The following is a 27501-nucleotide window of genomic DNA, read 5'->3' on the forward strand; positions in this document are numbered from 1 at the left end:
AACGCGAAGCAAGCCAATCCAAGCTGGTTGGGGGCGGCCCGACGGCCTCCTGTCCAATCGGCTCTCTAACTCGAGGCGAATCGACCGCGCCTCCGTCCAATGAAAAGCTCCCAGGACGGGGCGGAGCAGAGGACGGCGGGGGAGGGGATCCTGGCTGGGCGGAGGTGGAGAGCGGTGTTGCCGAGCAGAGCGTGATGGTGCCGCCGCCCAATGGACTAGTGGGTGGAGGGGCCTGCACCTTCTTCCAGCCTCTGCACCCTCCTGAGCTAGTAGTGCACAAGTCGGCGCTCCGGTCCCCGGAACTCTCCCGGGAGCCGCCTCGCGCCCCGACCCGCAGCCCGCGTCCCGTCGTCTCGGCTTGCCCCTCCCCTAAGCCCAGCAGTGTCCCGCAGGGTCTGGTCGCAAGTGTTGGCGAACGGAAGGGCTTGAACCGCGGCTGAACTTAGCTTTTGTCCTGATTCTACCGCTGCAGTCTAGACCACCAGTCCTCCGCGCTCTGTTTAACCGCCACCCCCTCCCCCATCACTCCCACTGGCGGGTTTGGGTAAAGAGCCCTCCATTCCTCTTGCGTTAGAGACTGTTCCCAGTACCAGAAGGAATGAAAGGACTGGGGTTGGTATCCATGGCAACTGGAAGAAAGAAGTGGGTTATAAATCCTTCACCACCCTCCTGTAGTGAAGGAGGGAGGGTGTGGGAGCCAGGAAGTAGGGTTGGCTTTTGTATGGAATCTGGACCCTCCTGTGTGGTGTGCGCTGGGGGACGTAGAAGGGTTTGGTGGTCGCCTCGGGGCCTGGGTTGTTGGAGATTTTGCTTAGTTGGTTTTTTTTATTTTTGAATCATCACCTTTTGGGGGGCGAGAACATGGTCACCTCCAGCCCTGAGATACTCACCGGAGATACTGAAGGTCCATCCAAGCAGCTCTTCTCCCATAGGTTGCCCACGCCTGGAATGATCCACAACGCTGTTCCCCCTAGGCACTCCGTCAAGTTTAGTGGGATCTGGCTCACTAATTATATCATAAGTGCTTTCCCTCAGAGACTGTAATGCCCCTTGTGTTCATCTTTCCTGTTAGTTAAGACAGCTAGTGGTAAGTTGAACAAGAAGGATGAGCTTTTCTCTTGCTTGTTGAATAGAATTACCGTGTTCACCTAAAACTAGCTCCCCTCACTGTAGGAATAACTGGAAATCCAATTTCCTACCTCTGGAAATTCTGTCTCCTGCAGGAAGCCACACCATAGGCATCCTACAAGAACCAAGAAAACCTATAGCTACTCTTCTAAATCTCGGTGCCCAACAGTGCATATTCTGCCTCCCCCAACAAAAAATAATATGGTTTTCCTTGACTTCAGGGACTTTACATCAAGTCTCTGAGCTACAATAAATCATTCTGAAGAATCAAGAATCATCACCTGAGACACCAAGACAAACCGAACATCAAAACAACAGTTGAAATATGTGTACCCTTTCTTTTTTATGTGTCTTTCAGTTCAGTTGCTCAGTCATGTCCAACTCTTTGCGATCCCATGAATCACAGCACACCAGGCCTCCCTGTCCACCAACTCTCCGAGTTCACTCAAACTCATGTCCATCGAGTGGGTGATGCCATCCAGCCATCTCATCTTCTGTCATCCCCTTTTCCTCCTGCCCCCAATCCCTCCCAGCACCCAGGTCTTTTCCAATGAGTTAACTCTTCGCATCAGGTGGCCAAAATATTGGAGTTTCAGCTTTAGCATCAGTCCTTCCAATGAACACCCAGGACTGATCTCCTTTAGGATGGACTGGTTGGATCTCCTTGCAGGCCAAGGAACTCTCAAGAGTCTTTTCCAACACCACACTTCAAAAGCATCAATTCTTCAGCACTCAGCTTTCTTCACAGTCTAACTCTCACATCCATACTTGACCACTGGAAAAACCATAGCCTTGACTAGATGGACCTTTGTTGGCAAAGTAATGTCTCTGCTTTTGAATATGCTATCTAGGTTGGTCATAAGTTTCCTTCCAAGGAGTAAGCGTCTTTTAATTTCATGGCTGCAGTCACCATCTGCAGTGATTTTGGAGCCCAGAAAAATAAAGTCTGACACTGTTTCCCCTGTTTCCCCATCTATTTCCCATGAAGTGATGGGACCAGATGCCATGATCTTAGTTTTCTGAATGTTGAGCTTTACATGTCTTTACGTGTTACTTAATCCTCCTAGGAACATTTGGATGATGTGGCAACTTATTCAGAGGCATACAGCTTGAAAAACTGACAGTCTGGATTCCTGAGAAATTCAACTACTTACTGCCTTATGATAACCAAAAGGCACAGGTTCAGTGACATTCCAATAAATTACTGGGAGGCTTTTTCTTGTTTTAAATACATACACACAGCTTCACTCACTAGTGTGGACTTGCAGTCTGTGGCTGTCATTAAAGTTTATCCAAAATAAAAGATGAAGCAGAAACAAATGACAATTAGGCAAGGTGTTTATAATCCTAAGTAAAAAAAATGTAAATTGGGGAAAAGAAATCATACATGAAAGAATACATACTATATGTCTCCACTTATGTGAAGTTCAACATTGATAAAAAATGTTAGGGACTTCCCTGGTGGTCCAGTGGTTAGGACTCCATGCTTCCACTGCAGGGAACTCACGGTTGTCCCTGGTGAGGGAATCAAGATCCTGCAAGCTGTGTGGCACAACCAAGAAAAGTAAAAGTTAAAAATGATCAAAAATCCCAAACAAATGCTGGAGAGGATGTGGAAAGAAGGGAACCCTTCTGCACTGTTGGTGGAAATGTAAATTGGTACTGCCACTATGGAGAACGGTATGGACGTTCCTGAAAAAACAGCTACCATATGACCCTGGAACCCCACTCCTGGGCATATATCCAGAGAAAAACATGGCCTGAAAAGATGCATGTACCCCCAATGTTCATTGCATCACTGTTTACAATGGCCAAGACATGGAAGCAACCTAAATGTCCATTGACAGAGAAATGGATAAACAAGATGTGGTATATATATACAATGGAATAATGCTAAGTCATTAAAAAGAATGAAATAAGGCCATTTACAGTAACATGGATGGACCTAGAGAGTGTCATACTGAGCGAAGTAAGTCAGAGAAAGAAATATCATATGACACCCCTTGTATGTGTAATCTAAAATGATACAAAAGAACTTACTTAAAAAACAGAAAGAGACTCACAGACTTAGAAAATGAACTCAAGGTTCCTGATGGAGGAAGGGATAGTTAACGACTTTGGGAAGGTCACATACATACTGCTATATTTAAAGTGGATAACTAACAAAAACCTTTTGTATAGCACATGGAACTCTGCTCAATGTTGTGTGCCAGCCTGGATGGGAGGGGGTTTGGGGGAGAATGGACACATGTGTATGTGTGGCTGAGTCCCTTCACTGTTCACCTGAAACTACCACAACATTATTAATTGGCTATACCCCAGTATAAAATGTTTTTGGTGTTAAAAAATAATAAAAATAAAATAAATAAATAAATGATTTAGAAGGAAGAATACTTGTTACTTTGAGGGGTGAGAAAAGAGTAGTAGGTAGAAGATACCAGATAGGCTTCTAAAAGGCTGCTAATGTTTGGTTTCTTTGGTCTGGATGGTGGTTACATGAGTGTGTCCACTTTGTAACATTTCATCAAGATGTTCACTTTTTTTGTATGTGTATTATATCTAAGTAAAACTTATTTTTTAAAAAATTGAATATTTGACTTGGAGCAAAGTAAATTCATGATTAAGCTTCAGGGAGGGGGGCAGTTTGCAAAAAAAAAAAAATTAAAGTAGCAAGTAAGAGGTTTTCTTTCTCTGTGATTATTAGTTTATTTTATAGGGAGAGCATTATTAAGTTCTTTATCACTTCTCTCAGTTATTAAGTTCTTTATCATTTCTCTCAATTATTTATCCTTGGGGAGAAGTGAATATTGTGATGTACACACCAGAATAAGAAGAACAGGGGTCATGGTAAGCATAGTGCTTCAGAAGAACTAATCAAATTCTAAAGTAATGACTTGCAAATTTAGAGCCATTTCAGCAACAAAACGTCATTTAAAACACACTTCTACCACATTGGTGGTTTAGTCGCTAAGCCATGTCCGACTCTTGCAACTCCATGGACTGTAGCCCACCAGGTTCCTCTGCCCATGGGATTCTCCAGGCAAGAATACTGGAGTGGGTTGCCGTTTCCTTCTCCAGGGTATCTTCCTGACCCAGGGATTGAACCTGGGTCTTCTACATTGCAGGCAGATTCTTCCAACTGAGCTGTGAAGAAAGCCCAATACATGAGTAATTCACCCAGTTATAGTACAGAGAAATCAAGAAAAATCAAGAGACTATATATATTATACACACACACACACACACACACACACACGTGTGGGAATTTGATTATTAGGTAAAATAACCCCAAATTTAGTAGCTTAAAATAGTAATACATATTATCACACTTTCTGTAGGTCAAGAATTCAGAGTGACTTAGCTGCGTGGTTCTGGCTTAGGGTCTTTCATGTGAGGGCATAATAGGCTTCAGTATCCACTTCCAACATGACTTACTCACAAAACTGGCTGTTGGCAGGAGGCCTCAGCTCCCACAACATGGGAGCTCTCCAAAGGACTGTCTGAGTGTCCTCACAACATGGCAGTTAGCTTCTAGAGCTAGTGATCCAAGAGAAAACAGGGAAGAAGTTGCAATGTCTTAGGATCTAGCCTGTGAAGTCATATTCTGTCATTTCTACGATATTCCACATATTACACAGACCAGCCCAACATGAGTTGGTAATACACAAGGATAAGAATACCAGGAGAGAAAGAATCACTGGAAACAATCTTGGAGCCCACAGTGTGTCTTCTGGTTCCTAATGAGTCATATCCTCTTAAATACTTCTCAAAAACCAGGGGACAGACTCTCTGAGTTTCCAATGAGTTTTCTTGCAGCTAAAGTAAAGGATCACTGGAAAGTAAAAAGGAAAATATGATCACAAGCATGTGAAGCCACAAGTTCTTTCTCCTTTCATCAGACTCCATTAGTGCCAAGGAAATAAAAAGTGTAGATCAGGCCTCTTTCAAGCACAAGAACTTTTTTCAGAGTATAATAGTGTAGGGAGTTTGGGGAAAACCTTGCCTACAGTCTTTCCCAAAGGACAAAGATATATAGAACACGAAGTTCTTAAGCTCCTAGACAGTCTTCCAAGGCCTGACCCCTGACCCACAATCTACTATTGAGGAGGGATAGAGATCCTAGATATGGAAGATTCTATTCCTTCCCAGGTATTGAAAGGACTGAAATTTTCTCCTAGTTTGCAAGCTCAAGGCCTATCTTATCTTTGACTGAATGTCTCTGATGTGGATTGGCTTCCCAGCAGCGACAAGGAATCCACCTACCAACACAGGAGACACAAGAGATGCAGGTTCGATCCCTAGGTCAGAAAGATCCCCCGGAGGAGAAAATGGCAACCCATTCCAGTATTCTTGCCCATGGACAGAGGAGCCTGGTGGCTTACAGTCCATGGGGGTCACAGAGTCAGACGCAATCTAGCAACTGAGCACACCCGCACACTAGATAAGCACTAATATTTTAGCACTTAATAATTGTTAGAAAAACTATCTATGGTCAAATAAGTTTGAGAAATTTAAGGTAAAATTAAGTACAACTTTTTATTTCACTCCCAAATAAATCTATGTAAAAGCATTTTTTTCTGAAAACAAGCTTATCCTCTTTTCTCACAGTCCCACTTTCCTTAGCTCTCTTATTGATAGTGCCATTTCCATTGCCCTGAGCAACTTGATTTATTTCCCTCTTTCTTTGCATCCAGCAGTGTTCAATAGAAATATAATGCAAATCATGTGTGTGATTTAAAATTTCTAAGGAATTCCCTGGTGGTTCAGTGGTTAGGACTACATGCTTTCACTGTGGAGAGTGAGGTTCAATCCCTAGTTGGGGAATTAGCATCCCACAAGCAGCACAGACTCCACCCCTCAAAAAAAGTAAAATTTCTAGTAGCCATGTTTTGAAAAGTAAAAAGAAACAGGTTAAATTCATTTTAATATTATATTTTATTTAATCCAATATATCCCAAATACTATCATTTCAACATATGACAAGTGGTCAAATGCCACAGTGCCTAGTGGCTATCATCTGGACAAAGAGGCATTATCTAATCAGTCATTTATTTCAGTTACCTCCTAAATGTGTGCTCCACTTCTAGTTTCTCTACTTTCTGGCCTACTGGTCAGTTAATCTTACTAAACCATTGTGCTGTTATTTTACATCTTTTGGACATGCTGCACATCATGTGGGATCTTATTTTCCCAATCAGGGATCAAACCTGTGCCCCCTGCTTTGGAGTCTTAACCACTGGACCACCAGAGAACTCCCCATCATCCTATTTATAATCTCTCCTCTGTTTAAAAGATTTCAACGGCTTCTTTGCCTACAGAATAAAGTCCAAACAACTTAATATCCAAAGAACCCCATTATTTGGCATTTTTCCACTTTTCCTCATTACTTCTCATATGCTTATACAACATGCAGCAAAGTAAATTTCACAGTTCTCCAGATAGACACCTTACTTTTATTCTGCTCTAAGACTTGGCTCATCCAACATGAAATTCCTTCCCACCCTATTTCTGCCTATTGAAATCCAATCCAACTTTCATGGCTTACACCAAATGATACCTCCTCCTTAAAGTCTTCATTGATTACAGTTAGCTGTAAACCTTCTGATCTTTTATAATATTTCACTTTTTCTGCTTTAAAAAAAAACTTTTATTTTGAACAATTTTTCAATTTACAGAAAAGTTTCAGGAATAATACAGAGAGAGTTCCCATATACCACTACTCAGCTACTCCTAATGTTAACATCCTGCACAACCATAGTATAAGGATCAAAATGAAGAAATTAAAAGTTAATACTTTCATAGTCCCATCACTTCATGGGAAATAGATGGGGAAACAATGGAAACAGTGTCAGACTTTATTTTTGGGGGCTCCAAAATCACTGCAGATGGTGACTGCAGCCATGAAATTAAAAGATGCTTACTCCTTGGAAGGAAAGTTATGACCAACATAGACAGCATATTCAAAAGCAGAGACATTACTTTGCCAACAAAGGTCCATCTAGTCAAGGCTATGGTTTTTCCAGTGGTCATGTATGGATGTGAGAGTTGGACTGTGAAGAAAGCTGAGCACTGAAGAATTGATGCTTTTGAACTGTGGTGTTGGAGAAGACTCTTGAGAGTTCCTTGGACTGCAAGGAGATCCAACCAGTCCATTCTAAAGGAGATCGATCCTGGGTGTTCTTTGGAAGGAATGATGCTAAAGCTGAAACTCCAGTACTTTGGCCACCTCATGCAAAGAGTTGACTCATTGGAAAAGACTCTGATGCTGGGAGGGACTAGGGGCAGGAGGAGAAGGGGACGACAGAGGATGAGATGGCTGGATGGCATCACTGACTCGATGGACATGAGTCTGAGTGAACTCCAGGGGTTGGTGATGGACAGGGAGGCCTGGCGTGCTGCGATTCATGGGGTCGCAAAGAGTTGGACACGATTGAGCGACTGAACTGAACTGAACTTTCATAGTATTAACTAAATAAAAAATTTATTCAAATAGACAAAACTAGAAATAATAAAAAGGGAAATATCTCAAATTTTAATTAATTGTGAAGAGATGTTATATCACTCTTAATGGCATTTACAACAATTCCTTGTCGTAAAATTCTTGGTATACTTAGTAATCCCAGCTAGATTATGAGAACTACTAAAATAAGAGTTTGCCTCTTCATATCACCTACAGTGCCTGTCACAGAGTAACACACACACACACACACAAATGTGTTGATAATGAAATAATTACAGTGGCAATAGCAACTTTGCGTGCTCAGTCACTAAGTTGTGTCCAACTCTGTGACCCCATGAACTGTAGGCCACCAGGTTCCTCTGACCATGAGATTTTCCAGGCAAGAATACTGCAGTGGGTTGCCATATCCTTCTCCAGGGAATCTTCCCAACCCAGGGATCAAACCAACATCTCTTAGGTCTCCTGCATTGGTAGGCAGATTCTTTACCACTGTACTACCTGGGAAGCCAACAGAGCAACTTTGGAATTCTTTAAAATACTAACATCTTTGTAGTAAACAAGTTTGGTATCTGCCTAGCTTCCAACTATCCGCTCTTCTCCAAGAACTCCCCCTATCCTTGGATAGATTAGGCCCCAACAGCCAAGTTTGTATACTTCATAACCATACTACTTTGAAATGAGGACTCACTTCTGAAAGTGTAATATTCTGCATGAAGGCAAAGAAACAGAGAAAGCTGGTCTGCAAATAAACCCAAGAATAAACAGATACACAAAGCAAAACAGAATGCTTTTCCAGCTCTCCCAGTCCTGCCTATTTTCATCTTTTCCTGAACTAAACACATGCATGTCTTTTGGTTCTTTCCATAACATTCAGAGACACTTCCAAAGTCACCCTATCCCCCCCTTTTTTCTTAATCTAGCTTTCATTGTTTCCTGAAACCAGAGCTTATGGAGATCAAGCCCTCATTGTCAAGGCCACTTACTCTGTCCTCTCCCTAGATCTAATGTCCTGAATTTTAACTTTCCCACCTTAAGGGCTGAGACTTCCCTGGTGGCTTAATGATAATCTGCCTGAAATGCAGGCGACTAGGGTTCAATCCCTGGGTTAGGAAGATCCCCTGGAGAAGAAAATGGCAACCCACTCCAGCATTCTTGCCTGGGAAATCCCATAAACAGAGGAGGCTGGTGGGCTACAGTCCATGGGGTCACAAAAGAGTCAGATATGATTTAGCAACTAAACAACAACCATAAGGGCTAAGAATCCATTTCTGAAGGAACCTTAAATTTCAGGCAGCTGAAGAGACTGAAATGCACAAAAGAAGAAATGTCTACCTTATTTTGGCAAATAGAGTCTTCTGCAGAACTTTCTCTATTATACTCTCCTCTCAGAATCCCTACTACTGGTCATAGTCACTGAAAGAGAACACCAATCTACATTAATGAAAGTGATTTTAATGAAAACTATTTTCACTACTCTCAAGAGCGTATTTTCACTACGCTCTTATATTGACTTAAGAGTGGCTTATAAAGTATCAAGAGGTCTTTATGGGACCTGTACCAGTGAACAGATGAAGATGCTTTGTTATTGATCATTAACATTTGCAGGTTATGGGGGTGCTACTCAAATTTCTCAGATATTTTGTTACTTTAAGTAGGCCAGACATCTTCCAGTCAATCTTCTTCATCCAGTTAATTATCACAGCCAAAGCAGTTTTACTTTCTCTTCCCTACCTCAAGGCCTTTGTATCTGCTATTCTTCCTGCCTGGAGAACCCCTTTCCCCACTCCAGCCCAACTGTCTTCATCCTTTATTCCTTTAGTCCTTTCCATGCATAGCATGGTGTGCTCAGAAGCTCAGTCATGTCTAACTCTTTGTGACCCCGTGGACTATAGTCCACCAGGCTCCTCTGTTCATTGGATTCTCCAGGCAAGAATACTGGAGTAGGTTGTAATTTCCTCCTCTAAGGGATCTTCCTGAACCAGGGATCAAACCCGCATCTCCTGTGTCTCCTGCATTGGCAGGCAGATACATTTAAGCAGAACATTCAGCTTAAATGTTCTCCCTCAGAGAATCCCCTCACCACCACCCTCTCTAAATAGGTATTATTCCCTTTCCTGCCCATTATTCATCTCTTTTTTTCACTTCCTTCCTCTCTACTCTAATTGCATTTTGATCAAATTTCAGTTCAGTTCAGTTCAGCTCATTCGCTCAGTCGTGTCCGACTCTTTGCGACCCCATGAACCACAGCACGCCAGGCCTCCCTGTCCATCACGAACTCCCAGAGTTTACCGAAACGCATGTCCATTGAGTCGGTGATGCCATCTAACCATCTCATCCTCTGTCGTCCCCTTCTCCTCCTGCCTTCAATCTTTCCCAACATCAGGGTCTTTTCAAATGAGTCAGTTCTTTGCATCAGGTGGCCAAAATATTGGAGGTATAATTTATATAATAAAGTGCACCCATTTTAAATGCACAGGTTGATGAGTTTTGATAAATGTAGCCACCATCAGCAAAATCAAAAACTTTTTCATCATCCTAAAGATTTCCTTGTACCCCTTCCCAAGCATTCCCACCCCTGGACCCAGCCAATCACCACTCTGATTTCCATCTCTTTGGGTTATATTTGATTTTTCCAGGCTTTTATATGTAGAGAATCATTCAGAATATATTCTTTTCAGGCTAAATTCTTTTTGTCAGCATAATGTTTTGGAGATGCATCCATGTTGGTATATCAGTAGTTAGTTCATTTTTATTGCTGAGTAGTACTCCACTATACAGAAAATACCTCTTTTCACCACCTGGTGGGCATCTTTGGGTTGTTTCCAATTGTTGGCTATTGCAAACAAAGCTACTATGAAATTCGTGTACAACTCTGTTTGTGTGTATGTGATTTCATCCCAAGGACTGAGTCATATGGCAAATGTTTATAAGCAAGTTTCCCTTCAAACAGGGAGTTTAGGATGGTCATGTACACACTACTATATTTAAAATGGATAACCAACAAGGACCTATTGTATAGCACATGGAACTCTTGCTCAGTGTTATATGGCAGCCTGGATGGGAGGAGGGTTTGGGGGATAATGGATACATGCATACATATGGTTGAGTCCCTTCACTGTTCACCGGAAACTATCACAACATTGTTAATCAGCTATACCTCAATAGGAAATAAAGGGTTAAAAAAAAGAAAAGAAACTTTCCCTTTGAAATTCTCTGGCTGTCCAGTGGTTAGGACACTGTATTCTTTTTTTTTTTTTTTTTTTAGGACACTGTATTCTTATTGCCAAGGGCCCAGGTTCAATCCCTAGTTAAGGAACTGAAGTCCCACAACCCATGCTGCCAAAAAAAAAAAAGAAACTTTCCCTCATATACTCTTCGTTACAGCTTTCAATAACTTAAAACTCCTTTTTGTTGCATACTTCTTTTTTCATTTCCCACTCAGCTCTCTACTAGACTGAAATTCCATAAGGCAAGGACCCTGGGTCACTGGTGTGTCACTGAGCCCAGAGGGCCTAGTCCAGTGCTCTTAATAAATATTTCTGACTATCTGAGCAGAAGAAAAATCAGATTGGCCCCTGCCTGAAATATCTTCAATTTGAAATCAAAGGTCTCCAAATGAATGAGGCCTTAACTATAAACCCCAAAGGAATCAAATGATTTGTAAAACAAAACAAAGCAAAAACAAAACTCTTCCAAAAACACCTATCAATACTCAAGGATGAAGCATGCATACTGACGTACCTTTCCTGAAGACCACAAAAGTCAGAGCAGCTGAGGTTCTGGGACGTTAACAAATAAACCTGACCGACTCCAAGAGCCAGTAAGCTCCAATCATGTGCACAACCAGCCATGGCACTGGGGCTGGCCCTAAGCATGGCCAGAGATGGCAGCTACCCATGTGGTACAAGATAAGGATGCTTCTCTCCCCATAGAAGGAGGAATGTATCATCTCACTGATAAATTTGAAAGAAGGAACTGGGCAGGCTTGGCTGGGCCTTAACTCCCTCCCCTGTCGGTGTCAGGGGCTTGTCAGGTATGTGCTTTCTGCTCTGCTACCTACCACCTAGTAAGAAGTCACCCCTGTGGGGATGAGGGGGAGGCCTGAAGTATACAGAACACTGTGAACAGATGGACAAGACTGTCAAAATCAAGGCTGGAGCATGAGCCATAGACCTAAAACCATACTCTTCAACCAGCTTCAGAAGTTTAGAAGAATGGTATTTTGAACACTATCGGACTCCTGTCTCTGTCTCCTAGAAAAATATTAGAAAGGGGTGTGATGCTTTGGGCTCATAAACTCAATACTCTCTATTCTTCTTACTGTTTCTAGGGCTTACCTCAAAGAGAAAAACAGCTGGTTCACAAACATTTTTGAGAGAAAGAGCTGTGGCTTTATCATCTTTGTATACCCTCTCCCAGCCCAAAAGATACATGGCTAGCACACAGTGGGCCAAAAATATAAAAGCAGAACTAACTTCAGATAAGATGATTGGAGCAGGCTATAATATGACATCAGACTACTCTCAGATAGAATTCTTCTGATGCCAATCCACTCCTGAGCAGAAGCCAGCTTGATTAGGAGCAGGTTAATGATAGCAGAAGAATCCCTCAGAACAAATCAGACTTCTGGGGCAGTAGTGAGTAGCCCAGGCTGCACCCAGGAATCACCTGGGGAGCTTTGGGGAAAAAAAGATAGCCAGGCTATATCCCAGACAAATAAAGTTGGCACCTCTAGAGGTGGGACCCAGGCATCAGTAATGTTTAATACTCCCCAGGTGATTCCACGGAGAAGGCAATGGCACCCCACTCCAGTATGCTTGCTGGAAAATCCCATGGATGGAGGAGCCTGGTGGGCTGCAGTCCATGGGGTTGCTAGGAGTCGGACACGACTGAGCGACTTCACTTTCACTTTTCACTTTCATGCATTGGAGAAGGAAATGGCAACCCACTCCAGTGTTCTTGCCTGGAGAATCCCGGGGACGGGGGAGCCTGGTGGGCTGCCGTCTCTGGGGTCACACAGAGTCGGACATGACTGAAGTGACTTAGCATAGCATAGGTGATTCCAATGTGCAGTCAAGGTTGATAGCCAGCATACTAGGCTGACTTTCTTTGGCATAATTAATAGTTTGTAAGAAATGAATACTCTCAGGCCATACCCCCAGACCCACTTTATTTACATTTTTTAGCCAGAGCCTCAGGTGATTAATACATGTATTAAAGTTTGAGACAGAGTAGTTTCAAATGTATATTTAAGAGTCAACAAAAACTTTTGTAATCTTGGCTGCACCAACTGAGTGATTTAGGTTAAGCTGCTTACCCTAGCTAAACCTTATTTGAATAAACTATGACAGGTCTAAACAATGGAAAGCTATACAGCCATCAAAAGGAATTTATAAAATTTTTTTATGCTATGGAGTGATTCCTACAATATTTTAACTGAAAAAATATATATAAACACATATATAGTCTGTGTTATAGAAAGATAAAAACTTTTAAAAGGGGCTTCGGGGATAATTAAATAATATACATTGAGCAGTTAGCATTTTTTCTACAACAGAGTAAGTGCTTAACAAATATCAGCTATTTAACAAGTATTAACAAATACTCCTTTGTTGTACAGTTACTATTTGGTTGTTGTTCTTCAGTCACTGTCATGTCCATCTCTTTGCGATTCTATGAACTGCAGCACACCAGGCTTCCCTGACCTTCACTGTCTCACAGTGTGCTCAAATTCACAACTACTAACTTGATGATGCTATCCAACCATCTCATGTAAGTCCACCCTTCTCCTGCCCTCATCTTTCCCAGCATCAGGGTCTGTTCAAATGAGTCAGCTCTTCACATCAGATAGCCAAAGTATTGGAGCTTCAGCTTCATCATCAATCCTTCCAATGAATATACAAGGTTGATTTCTTTTAGGATTGACTAGTTTGACCTTCATGCAGTCCAAGGGACTATCAAGAGTCATTTTCAGCACCACAATTCAAAAGCATCAAAAAAGCATTCTTTGGTGCTCAGCCTTCTTTATGGTGGAACTCTCATATCCATACATGACTACTGGAAAAACTATTGCTTTGATTTTTATGGACCTTTGTAGGCAAAGTGATATCTCTGCTTTTTATACGCTGTCTAGGTTTGTCACAGCTTTTCTTCAAAGGAGCAAGAGTCTTTTAATTTCATGGTTTCAGTCACCGTCTGCAGTGATTTTGGAGCCCAAGGATATAAAATTTCACTATTTAACTTTTTCCCCATCTATTTGCCATGAAGTGATGGGACTGATGACATGATCTTAGTTTTTAGAATGGTGAGTTTTAAGCCATATTTTTCACTCTCCTCTTTCACTCTTATCAAGAGGGTCTTTAGTTTCTCTTCACTTTCTGACAATAGAGCGGTATCATCTACATATCTGAGGTTGTTGATATTTCTCCCTGCAACCTCAATTCCAGCTTCTGATTCATGCAGCCCAGCATTTCGCATGATGTACTCGGCATATAAGTTAAATAAGCAGGGTGACAATATACAGCCTTGACATACTCCTTTCCCAGTTTTGAACCAGTCCATCATTCCACATCTGGTTCTAACTGTTGTTTCTTGACCTGCATACAGCTTTCTCAGGAGGCAAGTAAGGTAGTCTGGTATTCCCATCTCTTTAAGAAATTTCCACAGTTGTGACCCACACAGTTAAAGGCTATAGCATAGTTAATGAAGCAGAAGTAGATTTTTTGGGGGAATTCCCTTTCTTCTTCTATGATCCAAAAGATGTTGGCAATTTGATCTGTTTCCTCTGCCTTTACTAAATCCAGCTTGTACATCTGCAAGTTTTTGGTTCATAGACTGTTGAAGCCTAGTTTGAAAGATTTTGAGCATTAACTTGCTAGCATGTGAAACGAGAGCAATTGTACAGTAGTTTGAAAATTCTTTGGCATTGCCTTTCTGTGGGATTGAAATGAAATCTGACCTTTTCCAGTCCTGTGGCCACTGCCGAATTTTCCAAATTTGCTGACATATTGAGTGCAGCACTTTAAGAGCACCATCTTTTAAATTTTAAATAGTTCAGCTGGAATTTCATCACCTCTATTAGCTTTGTTTGTAGTAATGCTTCCTAAGGCCCACTTGACTTCGCACTCCAGGATGTCTAGCTCTAGGTGAGTGACCACATCATCATGGTTATCTGGGTCATTAAGACCTTATTTATATAGTTCTTCTGTGTATTCTTGCCACCTCTTCTTAATATCTTCTGCTTCTGCTAGGTCCATACCATTTCTGTCCTTTATTGTGCCCATCTTTGCATGAAATGTTCCCTTGGTATCTCTAACTTTCTTGAAGATATCTCTAATCTTTCCCATTCTATTGTTTTCCTCTATTTCTTTGCATTGTTCACTTAAGAAGGCTTTCTTATCTCTCCTTGCTATTCTCTGGAACTCTGTATTCAGTTGGGTATATCTTTCCCTTTCTCCCTTGCCTTTTGCTTCTCTTCTTTTCTCAGCTATTTGTAAGGCCTCCGCAGACAACCACTTTGCCTTCTTGCATTTCTTTTTCTTTGCAATGGTTTTGGTCACCACCTCCTGTACTGTGTTACGAACTTCCATCCATAGCTCTTCAGGTACTCTGTTTACCAGATCTAATCCCTTGAGTCTATTGTTACCTCCACTGTATAATCATAAGGGATTAGATTTAGGTCATACCTGAATGGTCTAGTGGCTTTCCCTACTTTCTTCAATTTAAGTCCAAATTTTGCAATAAGGAGCTCATGATCTGAGCCACAGTCAACTCCAGGTCTTGTTTTTGCTGACTGCATAGAGTATCTCCATCTTTGGCTGCAAAGAATAAAATCAATCTAATTTTGGTATTGACCACCTGGGTCCATGTGTAGAGCCATCTCTTGTGTTGTTGGAAGAGGCTGTTTCCTATGACCAGTGCATTCTCTTGGCAAAACTCTGTTAGCCTTTGCCCTACTTCATTTTGTATTCCAAGGGCAAAGTTGCCTGATACTCCAAGGATCTCTTGAATTCCTACTTTTGCATTCCAGTGCCCTATGATGAAAAGGATATGTGTGTGTGTGTGTGTGTCTGTCTGTCTGTCTGTCTGTGTGTTCTAGAAGGTCTTGTAGGTCTTCATAGAACCGTTCAACATCAGCTTCCTCACCATTAGTTGTTGGGGCAAAGACTTCCACAACTATGAATTTGAATGGTTTGCCTTGGAAATGAACCAAGATCATTCTATCATTTTTGAGATTGCACCCAAGTACTGTATTCAGACTCTTTTTTGTTTTTACTATCAGGGCTACTCCATTTATTATAAGGGATTGTTGCCCACAACAGTAGATATAATGGTTATCTGAATTAAATCTGCTCATTCCAGTCCATTTTGCAGTCCATTAGTTCACTGATTCCTAAAATGTCAATGTTTACTCTTGCTATCTTCTGCTTGACCAAGTCCTATTTAACTTGATTCATAGAACTAACATTCCAGGTTCCTATGCAACATTGTTCTTTACAGCATTAGGCTTTACTTTCACCAACAGACACATCATTCTCAAGCTATTTCTCCACTCTTCCCCAGTACCAAATTGGACACCTACCAGCCTAGGTGACTCATCTTCTAGTGTCATCTTTTTGCCTTTTCATACTGTTCATGGGGTTCTCGAGGCACGAACACTGAAATGGTTTGCCATTCCCTTCCCCAGTGGAACCACATTTTGTCAGAACTCTCCACCATGACCCACCTGTCTTGGATGGCCCTGCACAGCATGGCTCAGAGCTTCGTTGAGTCACACAAGGCTGTGATCCATGTGATCATTTCGGTTAACATTCTGTGATTGTGATTTTTGTTCTGGAGACTGTAGGATTATTGTTCTTGCTTCTTCTGTCTGCACTCTGATGGATGAGGATAAGAGGCTTGTACAAGCTTCCTGATCATGGGGGACTGGTTGTGGGGAAAACTGGGTCTTTCTCTGGTGGGCAGGGCCATGCTCAGTAAATCTCTAATCCAGTTGTCTGCTGAGTGGGTGGGGCTGTGCTCCCTCCATGTTAGTTGTTTGGCCTGAGGCAACCCAGTCCTGGAGTCTACAGGCTCTGTGGTAGGGCTACTGTTGACCTCCAAAAAGGACTTAAGCCAACACATGCCTGCCAGGACTGCTGCTGCCAGAGCCCTTGTCCTTCCTGCAGGTCACTTTTGATCCTCCCTCCATAGTTCAGTTCAGTTCAGTCACTAAGTTGTGTCTGACTCCTTGTGACCCCATGGACTGCAGCACACCAGGCTTCCCTGTCCATCACCAGCTCCCAGAATTTGCTCAAACTCACGTCCATCAAGTCAGGGATGCCATCCAACCATCTCATCCTCTGTCATGCCCTTCTCCTGTGCTTTCAGTCTTTCCCAGCATGAGGGTCTTTTCCAATGAGTCAGTTCTTCACATCAGGTGGCCAAAGTATTGGAGTTTCAGCTTCAGCATGAGTCCTTCCAATGAATATTCAAGACTGATTTCCTTGAGGATTGACTTGTTTGATCTCCTTGCACTCCAAGGGACTCTCAAGAGTCTTCTCCAACACTACAGTTCAAAAGCATCAATTCTTTGGCACTCAGCTTTATTTATAGTCCAACTCTCACATCTATACATGACTATTGGAAAAACCATAACTTTGACAAGATGGACCTCTGTTGGCAAAGTAATGACTCTTTTTTAATATACTGTCTAGGTTGGTCATAGCTTTTCTTCCAAGGAGCAAATGTCTTTTAATGTCATGGCTGCAGAAACCATCTGCAATGATTTTGGAGCCCAAGAAAATAAATCTGTCACTGTTTCTATTGTTTTCCCATCTATTTGCCATGAAGTCATGGGACCAGATGCCATGTTCTTAGTTTTCTGAATGTTGAGTTTTAAGCCAACTTTTTCACTCTCCTCTTTCACTTTCACCAAGAGCCTCTTTAGTTCCTCTTCGCTTTCTGCCATAAGGCTGGTGTCATCTGTATGTCTGAGGTTATTGATATTTTTCCCAGCAATCTTGATTCCAACTTGTGCTTCATCCAGTCCAGCATTTCCCATGATGTACTCTGCATATAAGTTAAATAATCAGGGTGACAATATACAGCCTTGACATACTCCTTTCCCAGTTTTGAACCAGTCTGTTGTTCCATGTCCAGTTCTAACTATTGCTTCCTGACCTGCATACAGATTTCTCAGGAGGCAGGTAAGGTGGTCTGGTATTCGCATCTCTTGAAGAACTTTACACAGTTTGTTGTGATCCACAAAGTCAAAGGTTTTGGCATAGTCAATAAAGCAGAAATAGATGTTTTTCTGGAACTCTCTTGCTTTTTTGATGATCCAGTGGATGTTGGCAATTTGATCTCTGGTTCCTCTGCTTTTTCTAAATCCAGCTTGAACATGTGTAAGTTCATAGTTCACATACTGTTGAAGCCTGGCTTGGAGAATTTTGAACATTACTTTGCTAGTGTGTGAAATGAGTACAATTATGCAGTAGTTTGAACATTCTTTGGCATTGCCTTTCTTTGGGACTGGAATGAAAACTGACCTTTTCCAGCCCTGTGGCCACTGCTGCATTTTCCAAATTTGCTGGCATATTGAGTTCAGCACTTTAACAGCATCAACTTTTTCTCCCTCCACAGGAGATCCTCAAAGACTCGCAGGTAGGTGTGGCTCGTTCTCTTGTGGGGTCAGTGCTCCTTTCCCCTGGGTCCTGGTGCACACAAGATTTTGTTTGTGCCTGCCAAGGATCTCTGTTTGCCCCAGTCCTGTGGAAGCTCTATAATCAAATCCTGCTGTGCTTCAGATTCCTTGGGGATTTCCAGTCCCTTTGCTGGATCCCCAGGTTGGGAAGCCTGATGTGGGCCCTAGAACCCTCACAACAATGGGAGAACTACTTTGCTATCCTTGTTCTCCAGTTTGTGAGTTGCCCACTCAGCAGCTTTGGTATTTGATTTTATTGTGATTGCACTCCTCCTACCATCTTGTGGCTTCTCCTTTGTCCCTCGATGTGTGGTATCTTTTTGTGGTGGGTTCCAACATCCTCCTGTGGATGGTTGTTCAGCAGCTAGCTGCAATTTTGGTGTCCTCACAGGAGATAAGCACACATCCTTCTACTCCACCATAAATGACGTGGGGAACATGGCTCTCTGGTTTCAGCAAATTGATTTGGGAAGTCATGCTATCAGGACACAAGAAAAATGTGGGTTCCTGGTATTCAGACATTAAAGAGTCCACCTGCTAATGCCCGAGACCCGGGTTCGATTCCTAGGTTTAGAATATCCCATAGAGAAGGGAATGGCTGCCCACTCCAATATTCTTGCCTGAAGAATTTCATGGACAGAGTAACCTAGTGGGCTACAGTCTATGGGGTCACAAACAGTCAGACACGACTGAGCAATTAACACTTAAGATTTTATTCTGGAAAACATCAAAACTGTACAAAAGTCAGACATCATGAACACTTACTTCCTATCATGCAACTTCAACAATATTCAATTCATAGTCTTTCTTGTTTCATCTTTGCTCTCACCCCTTCTATGCCTGCGTGGATTATTTTGAAGTAAATCCAAGACACATCACTTTATCATAAATACTCTATTTTCTTTTTGGCTGCAAGTTGCAGCTTATGAGATCTTAGGTCCCAATTAGGGATCGAACCTGGGTCCCAAAGCACTGGGTTCTAACCTGTCCACTAGAACTGCCACAGAATTCCTTCATCATAAATACTCTTATGGATACTCATAAAGGATAAAGACTGTTTTTTAACACTTTCACAGAGCACATTATAACACAAAAAATTAATTTTTCCAATATCATTAACTACAGTGTTTAAACTTACATTATTGTCAGTCTTTGTTTAAACAATTGTTTTGCTCAAATTAATTTCCAAATAAGGTCAACATATTGCATCTGATTATTTTGTCTCTTAATCTTTTTTAACCTCTAGGTTTTCCCTCTATTTTTCCTTTGCATTTTATTTATTGAAGAAACCAGGTTGTTTGTTTGAAGAGCTTCCACATACAGGATCTTGATGACTGAATGTTTGTAATTTAACTTGTTCTTCTCTCCCCTATAGTTCTTATAATCTGATAGAGCTAGAGGTTTGATTAGATTTAGGTTTGCTTTCTTTAAAATAATTCCTCACAGGTGGAGCTATTTACTTCTTATTCATCTCCTCAGGAGAACAGAAAAATTCTAGTTCATAACATCAACTACTTTGCATCACTATCTCTTTTTTAAAATATATTTGTTTACTGCTTGCTTCTGCAGCACATATACTAAATGTTTAATTTTTTGGCTGCACTGGGTCTCAGTTAGGGCATGAGGGATCTAGTTCTCTGACCAGGGATTGAACCCATGCCCTCTGCATTAGGAGCATGGAATCTTAGCCACTAGACCACCAGGGAAGCCCCTATGATCTTTTTTTGATTTGGTTCAGGGATCATCAGACCGGTCCAACCATTATAAAGTTCTCCATCCCAGCTTTCCACCTACTGGAAAGCTATTTACCTATTACCTGTTGGTAATACTGCCTAATGGTGATATATATTATTTGATTAAGGGCTATGAAATTGTGATATTTTAATTCTGTTGTCTCTTCTGCCTTTGATTAACTGGAATTATCTAATAAACAAGAAACTTCCCTCATCAACTCTATGGTATCCTGAAGTACAACTTATATGGAAAATGCAGGATTGATTCTTCCCTTTTATTGACCATGAACATGGTATTTTGGAATGAATTCATTTTCTAGCATCTTCTAGAGGTGACCAATGAATTATTTTAAGTATTGTTAAGTATTATTATTAAACTTAAGCCTTTTTAAAATATATTCAATTTCTTTCAATACATTAGAGTCACTCTCCCTTTTGAGTTCAAATTGTTCCATGTTTGCCCTTTAGATTGACTCCTTGGTCATTTAAACATGACTATAGACACTTCCCTGGTGGTTCAGTGGCTGGGACTCCATGCTTCCTTTGCAGGGGTCATGGATTTGACCCTTGGTCAGGGAACTAGGATCCCACATGCCATACAACATGACCAAAAATTTTTTAATTAATTTTAAAAACTTAAAAAGCAAACAAAAAAAGTGACTCTAGTAGTCTTAAACAGCTGCCTTGTATAACAAGAAGTTCCAACCTCAACTCTAAATTTTTAGTCCAAATCTTGAATCAGCCATTTCTTCAAGGAGTAATTGTTCCTTTCAATGGAACATGGTATTTAAAAGCTACGATTTGGACACTCAGAGTGAGCATTGCTACGGGGCTGTTCATTTTTTCTAGGCCATCTTGATGGATAGAGCTAGAAAATTTTAAAGAAAAAAAATATATCATGGATTTATACTAATTTGCATTCATTTTTAAGGTTACAGAGTTTTTGTCTAATTTCTTTTATTTTAACCTGAAAATCAAAGGACTTAACAACATTCATTACTTATTTGCTTTATCTTTAAATATATAGATAATAGTTTCAGAGTAAAAATATCAATATTATCAATAATGTAATTACTAAATACTGTTTAAGATTTTTATGCAGTCCTTTCTGTCCTTAGAATGCCTTCTACTAGGAATGAAAAAGCAAATTGTGGTTTAAAGCCATTTGAAATAATTTATTTCTGTGTAGTTCAGCCAACAACTCAATATATAACTGAGTCCATTTTTTTTTCCATTTTGATTCTATTTTTAGAGATTTAAATTTCTTCTTACTTGCTCTAATGAAGCAAGCTTCCATGTTACATGCCACCCTATAGCATATAACAGAAGCAGAAGATATTAAGAAGAGGTGGCAAGAATACACAGAAGAACTATACAAAAAATATCTTCATGACCCAGATAACCACGATGGTGTGATCACTCACCTAGAGCCAGACATCTTGGAGTGCGAAGTCAAGTGGGCCTTAGGAAGCATCACTACAAACAAAGCAAGTGGAGGTGATGGAATTCCAGCCAAGCTACTTCAAATCCTAAAAGATAATGCTGTTAAAGTGCTGCCCTCAATATGCCAGCAAATTTGGAAAACTCAGCAGTGGCCACAGGACTGGAAAAGGTCAGATTTCATTCCAATCCCAAAGAAGGACAATGCCAAAGAATGTTCAAACTACCACATAACTGTACTCATTTCACATGCTAGCAAAGTAATGCTCAAAATTCTCCAAGCCAGGCTTCAAAAGTACATGAACCAAGAACTTCCAGATGTACAAGTTACATTTAGAAAGGTAGAGGAATCAGAGGTCAAATCACCAACATCTGTTGGATCACAGAAAAAGCAAGAGAATGCCAGAAAAACATCTACTTCTGCTTCATTGACTACGCTAAAGCTTTTGACTTGTATGGATTACAACAAACTGGAAAATGCTTAAAGAGATGGGAATACTGGACCACCTTACCTGCTTCCTGCAAAACCTGTATGCAGGTCAAGAAGCAACAGTTAGAACTAGAAATGGAACAACAGAGACATGGAACAACAGACTGGTTCAAAATTGGGAAAGGAGTACACCAAGGCTGTACATTGTCACCCTGCTTATTTAACATATGCAGAGTACATCATGCAAAATGCTGGGCTGGATGAAGCACAAGCTGGAATCAAGACTGCTGGGAGAAATATCAATAACCTTAGAAATCCAGATGACACCACCCTCATGGCAGAAAGTGAAGAGGAACTAAAGAGGCTCTTGATGAAAGTGAAAGAGGAGAGTGAAAAAGATGGCTTAAAATTCAACATTCAGAAAACTAAGATCATGGCATCCAGTCCCATCACTTCATGGCAAATAGATGGGGAAATAGTGACAGACTTTATTTTCTTGGGCTCCAAAATCACTGCAGATGGTGACTGCAGCCATGAAATTAAAAGATGCTTGCTTCTTGGAAGCAAACCTAGACAGCATATTAAAAAGCAGAGACATTACTTTGTGGACAAAGGTCTATATAGTCAAATGGCACCCCACTCTAGTACTCTTGCCTGGAAAATCCCATGGATGGAGGAGCCTGGTAGGCTGCAGTCCATGGGGTTGCTAAGAGTCGGACACAACTAAGCGACTTCACTTTCATGCATTGGAGAAGGAAATGGCAACCCACTCCAGTGTTCTTGCCTGGAGAATCTCAGGGATGGGGAGCCTGGGTGGCTGCCGTCTATGGGGTCGCACAGAGTCGGACACGACTGAAGTGACTTAGCAGTAGCAGCAAGGATGTGAGAATTGGACCATAAAGAAAGCTGAGCGCCAAAGAATTGATGCTTTTGAACTGTGGTGTTGGAGAAGACTCTTCCCTTGGACTGCAAGGAGATCAAACCAGTCGATCCTCATGGAAATCAGTCCTGAATATTCATTGGAAGGACTGATGTTGAAGCTGAAGTTCCAATGCTTTGGTTTCCTGACACGAAGAGCTGACTCATTAGAAAAGACCCTAATGCTGGGAAAGATTGAAGACAGGAGAAGGGGATGACAGAGTATAAGATGGTTGATGGCATCACTGACTCAATGGACATGAGTTTGAGCAAGCTCCAGGAGATGATGAAGGACAGGGAAGCCTGGCGGGCTGCAGTCCATGGAGTTGCACAGAGTTGGACATGACTGAGAGACTGAACAATAATAATGGATCAACCCATGTGGTGAGGGACTGAGCACCATCTCTGGTCAACAGCCAAAAAAGAAGTGCAGCCCTCAGAGCAACAATTCAATGAGGAACTAAACCCTGCAACAACCACATGAGTAAGCTTGAAAGTGATCCTCCCCAAACTGAGCCTTGAGATAGCTGCAGCCCTGGCCAGCACCTTGACTGCAGTCTTGTAAGAGACCCTGAGCCAGATGACCCATCAAACCTGCACCTGAAATCTTAACCCACAGAATCTGAGATGCTAAATGTGTTGTTTTAAGCTATAAAGTTTTGGAATAATTTCTCTTGCAGCATTAGTTAATGAGTACACCTCCATAGCGGTTGTGTTATGTATACTTAGCTTTTAGATGAGTAGGGAAAGTAGAGTGTTGCTTAATCAATAAATGATGAGGTCAGTTGACCAATGGTCTTGAGTAGCATTGTGTGGGGGGGCTCTGGCTTTGCCCTCTTCTCCATTTCATTAGTGATTTGGTGGCTTATCCTACACATGGTGGAGAAAAATCCAGAATCAGAGGGCCCTCAACCAACTGAAACAATGACCAAATTGTTTTGATTGTTGCATGAGCTAAATTCAACTCAACAAAGAATCATTAAGTTTGGTAACAATAGTTTGTGGAGCACTACAGGGAGCTGTAGAGAAGGCCAGAGGCCAGAAGGCCCTGCACCCCAACTGCTATGAAAAGGACTTCAGAGAGCATCCCCAGCCCCAGGCCAAAGATAGGATTAAGTCAGGGCTACCAAATGGCACAGAAGTACAAGAGAGAGGCCAGGAGTGATGTCTATCAATCCCCTTAAAAACAAAACAGAATTGCAAGGGATTGAAGGACATTATCAATTGTTGCTCTTTTGTCCTAAGTCACAAAAGTCTTCTTAGAAATGCAGTGACTCAATGAGTCAGCACTTGCTTTTAAGAAGATCCCCAAAGGATCTGTATCTCTAATGAAGTTTGAGAAAGTCTGGCCTATATAACTCAGTATAATCTGGAATTTTTTATCTCACGTTTTTAAATTGAAATATAGTTGATTTACAATGTGTTCATTTCTTCTGTACAGCAAAGTGACTCACGTATACACATATATACATTCTTTTTTATATTCTTTTCCATCATGGTTTATCCCAAGATATTGAATATAGTTCCCTGTGCTATACAGTAGGACCTGGTTGTTTATCCATTCTATATGTAATAGTTTGCATCTACTATTTCATATATAAATTTTATTTTAGATTCCACGTATAAGTGATATCATATGGTATTAGTCTTTCTCTTTCTCTAGCTGTGGAATTTTTTTTATTTATTTATTTTTTGGCCATGCCATGCAGCTTATGGGATCTTAGTTCCCTAACCAGAGGTTGAAACCAGGCCATGGCCATGAAAAGCTGGGATCCACGAGGCTACCAGGGAAATCTCTGGAATTTAAATTTTTTACTGTGAGCACATATTCATGTATTACCTGTGTAATTAGAAGATGATTTAAAGAGACTGGATTATGGGATTCCCCTGGTGGTCCAGTGGTTAAGAATCCACCTGCCAATGCAGACACATAAATTTAATCGTCGGTCCAGGAAGATCCCACATGCCACATGCTGCAGAGCAACTAAGCCTGTGCACCACAACTACTGAGCCCTTGTGCTGCAACTACTGAAGCCCGAGCACCTAGAGCCCATGCTCTGCAACGAGAAGCCACTGCAGTGAGAAGCCACTCACTGCAACTAAAGAGTAGTCCCCTACTCACAACTAGAGAAAGCCCGCGTGCAGCAATGAAGACCCAGCACAGCCAAAACTAATAAATACACTCTACAGACTCAATATTAAATATAAATAAATAAAAACACTAGATTATAAGGAAGGTGAAAATCCTGAGGAGAGACTGACCCCCTCCACCCCTGGCCTGCACTGGGTGGGAAGGAAGGAGTCTACTGAGGCCAGAAGGTGAGGGCCACATGTAAGGAACAGAGGTGCTTGTCTCTTGAGGAGAGATTCTTGAAAGTGAAGGCAGGAGGGAAATGGTGGGGGGTGGTCCTGAACAAGCCCCCTAGATTTAAAGTTTTGTTTACTTTCACTGCAGAAGCCTTGCTTGAAGCAGATATCTGGCCAGGGTAGATTCTCAGAACCCTGGGCTTAAATAAAGAAAATGTTAAAGGATCTTAAGTCATAGAGGTAATAATAGCTGAATTTCTGCAAACATGTGCCCATAATTCTAAAGACATTGTCCTGACAGCAAGTAGGGAAAAAAGCATTCTTTCAATAATTACCACATTTTCTCTCTTTTCTGATTCCTTTGGACAGGTCTCCTGCAAGAAGCTCATTTCTGGCTGCATGTGATAATGAAAGGATTTTTCTTTCTGTTAAATACAAGTAAATTGATTAAATAGGAAACAGCATCTGATTGCTAGGAAGTCAGCAATTCAGACAGTAGGGCAATAGCACCTGGGGATGGGGAAGGGGGACACAACAGGGGAAGCCAGGACAGCCCGGCTGTGCCAAGGACACTCAAGGGCTGATGGGACTGAGCTCTGGAGGAGAGAGAATTTGACATCACCTGGTCTAGCCTCACAGTTTATGGATCCAGGGAGGAAAGAGATGCCAGAAGTTGGCTGTGGACCCAAAACTAGAACACAGGGCTCCTTCCCTTCTTCATCTTTCTCAACACCCACCCCTCATTTTCTGTCTCCACCACCACCCTTCTGGCTGCTTCCCCCACCACCTCCCTTCTTTTTCTGAGTACCCTTTTCAGCATGTACATTTTACTTCAATAAAAAGCTGTGGGGTTGAGGGGGTATTTTGGTTTTGTTGCTGTTTTCAAAGAAACAGCATTGAGTAAGTGGAAGGAAGATATTCAATGTAAGTTTTCAAAACACAGGCAGGAAGATGAGAATTTGCTCTGAAGAATCTGAGGTAAGCCACAAGAATTAGGAAGGCTAATAACTGAGAGGGATCTATTCAAAGAAAACTTCCAATAGGAGCTGGGCTTTAAGCTAGGCCTTAAAGAAAACAACTTTAGTGGGTGCGGTAGATAAGCAATGAATTGGAGCACAGTCCTCCAGCCATTGGCCTTATCCTCACAGGCAGCACCACTGACCTCAGGGAGGGATGGGGAGCTGGATAAAGTGTGTATGTGCCCACTCCCAACCTACTCCAGCAGTTCTTTCCCTCTAAGAGACTGAATACACAAAAGGACTGTGGCCAGACCATATATGACCATAGAACTCTCTGCAGTAATCAGCCTGGAAAGCCAGACCACTTCTGCAGCAATCATCCCAGAATCATCAGGTCTTGGATAAAGTGTGCCACCTTCTTCCCAATCCACAACCACCTCTTCCCTCTTTTCCAATTCAGGACCAACCAGAGGAAGCCAAATATACTCACCAACAAATCATAGTAAGATGCCTCTCTTCTAGTTAGCCAACCTCCAGTGTCCCAGGCAAACAACCTCCTATCATAGCACTTCTGAAGCCTTCCCTTTCTTTCACTCACCATGTTTTCCTAGTCCCTGCCTGTCTTTGATTCCCTCCCTGCCAAATGCAAATGATGGTACGTGCTTTTGCAAGCTCAGAATGAACAGCTTCTGTTTATTCTCACTTGGATGACCTTGGTTTACCTCCACTATCTCTAACAGCGAGTCTGGACACAAACTCAAAGTACTCATGAAAGTTGACACCCAAATCAAATGTAACAAAGGTAAACTTTCAATGCCATAGATCAGTTTTATTTCTGTATTTTTTATAGGAATAGAATCACATATTCCATTCGGTGTATACTGACTTCTTTCTCAATATCATGTCTGTAAGATATATCCATGCTGTGTGTAGCAATATTTTCATTCAAACTCATTGTTAAAAGACACTTGCTCCTTGGAAGAAAAGCTATGACATTACTTTGCTGACAAAGGTCCATATCGTCAAAGCTATGGTTTTTCCAGTAGTCATGTATGGATGTGAGAATCGGACTATAAAGAAGGCTGAGCATCGAAGAACTGATGCTTTTGAACTGTGGTGTTGCAGAAGACTCTTGAGAGTCCCTTGCACTGCAAGGAGATCCAACCAGTCCATCCTAAAGGAAATCACCCTGAATATTCATTGGAAGGACTGATGGTGAAGCTGAAGCTCCAGTACTTTGGCCACATGATACGAAGAACTGACTCATTAGAAAAGACCCTGATGCTGGGTAAGATTGAAGGCGGGAGGAGAAGGGGACAACAGAGGACAAGATGGTTGGGTGGCATCACCGACTCAATGGATATGAGTTTGAGCAAGCTCCGGGAGATGGTGAAAGACAGGGGAGCCTAGCATGCAGCAGTCCTTGGGGTGGCAGAGTCGGA

At 41.7% G+C, this 27501-nt stretch overlaps 1 protein-coding gene across 7 annotated transcripts in view; it reads right to left on the reverse strand.

The window, feature by feature from the left end:
• Window positions 1-94: 94 nt before the first annotated feature.
• The window catches only part of MAVS (mitochondrial antiviral signaling protein), a 44496-nt gene continuing 17089 nt past the window's right edge, over window positions 95-27501 (reverse strand). The window contains exons 7-9 of one of the 7 annotated variants that reach the window (XR_008701577.1): window positions 25436-25525; window positions 24634-24707; window positions 95-4272 (exon numbers count right to left, since the gene is read on the reverse strand). Coding sequence is in view for 2 of the 7 variants with exons in the window: in XM_055544291.1 (XP_055400266.1) it covers window positions 25328-25525 (198 nt within the window). In the remaining 5 variants the exon portion in view is untranslated. The other 6 variants (XR_008701576.1, XR_008701575.1, XR_008701573.1 and 3 more) reach the window with 6 other exon arrangements.

Source organism: Bubalus kerabau, chromosome 13, assembly GCF_029407905.1.
Source record: "Bubalus kerabau isolate K-KA32 ecotype Philippines breed swamp buffalo chromosome 13, PCC_UOA_SB_1v2, whole genome shotgun sequence".
In the NCBI taxonomy this organism is placed as follows: Eukaryota; Metazoa; Chordata; class Mammalia; order Artiodactyla; family Bovidae; genus Bubalus; species Bubalus kerabau.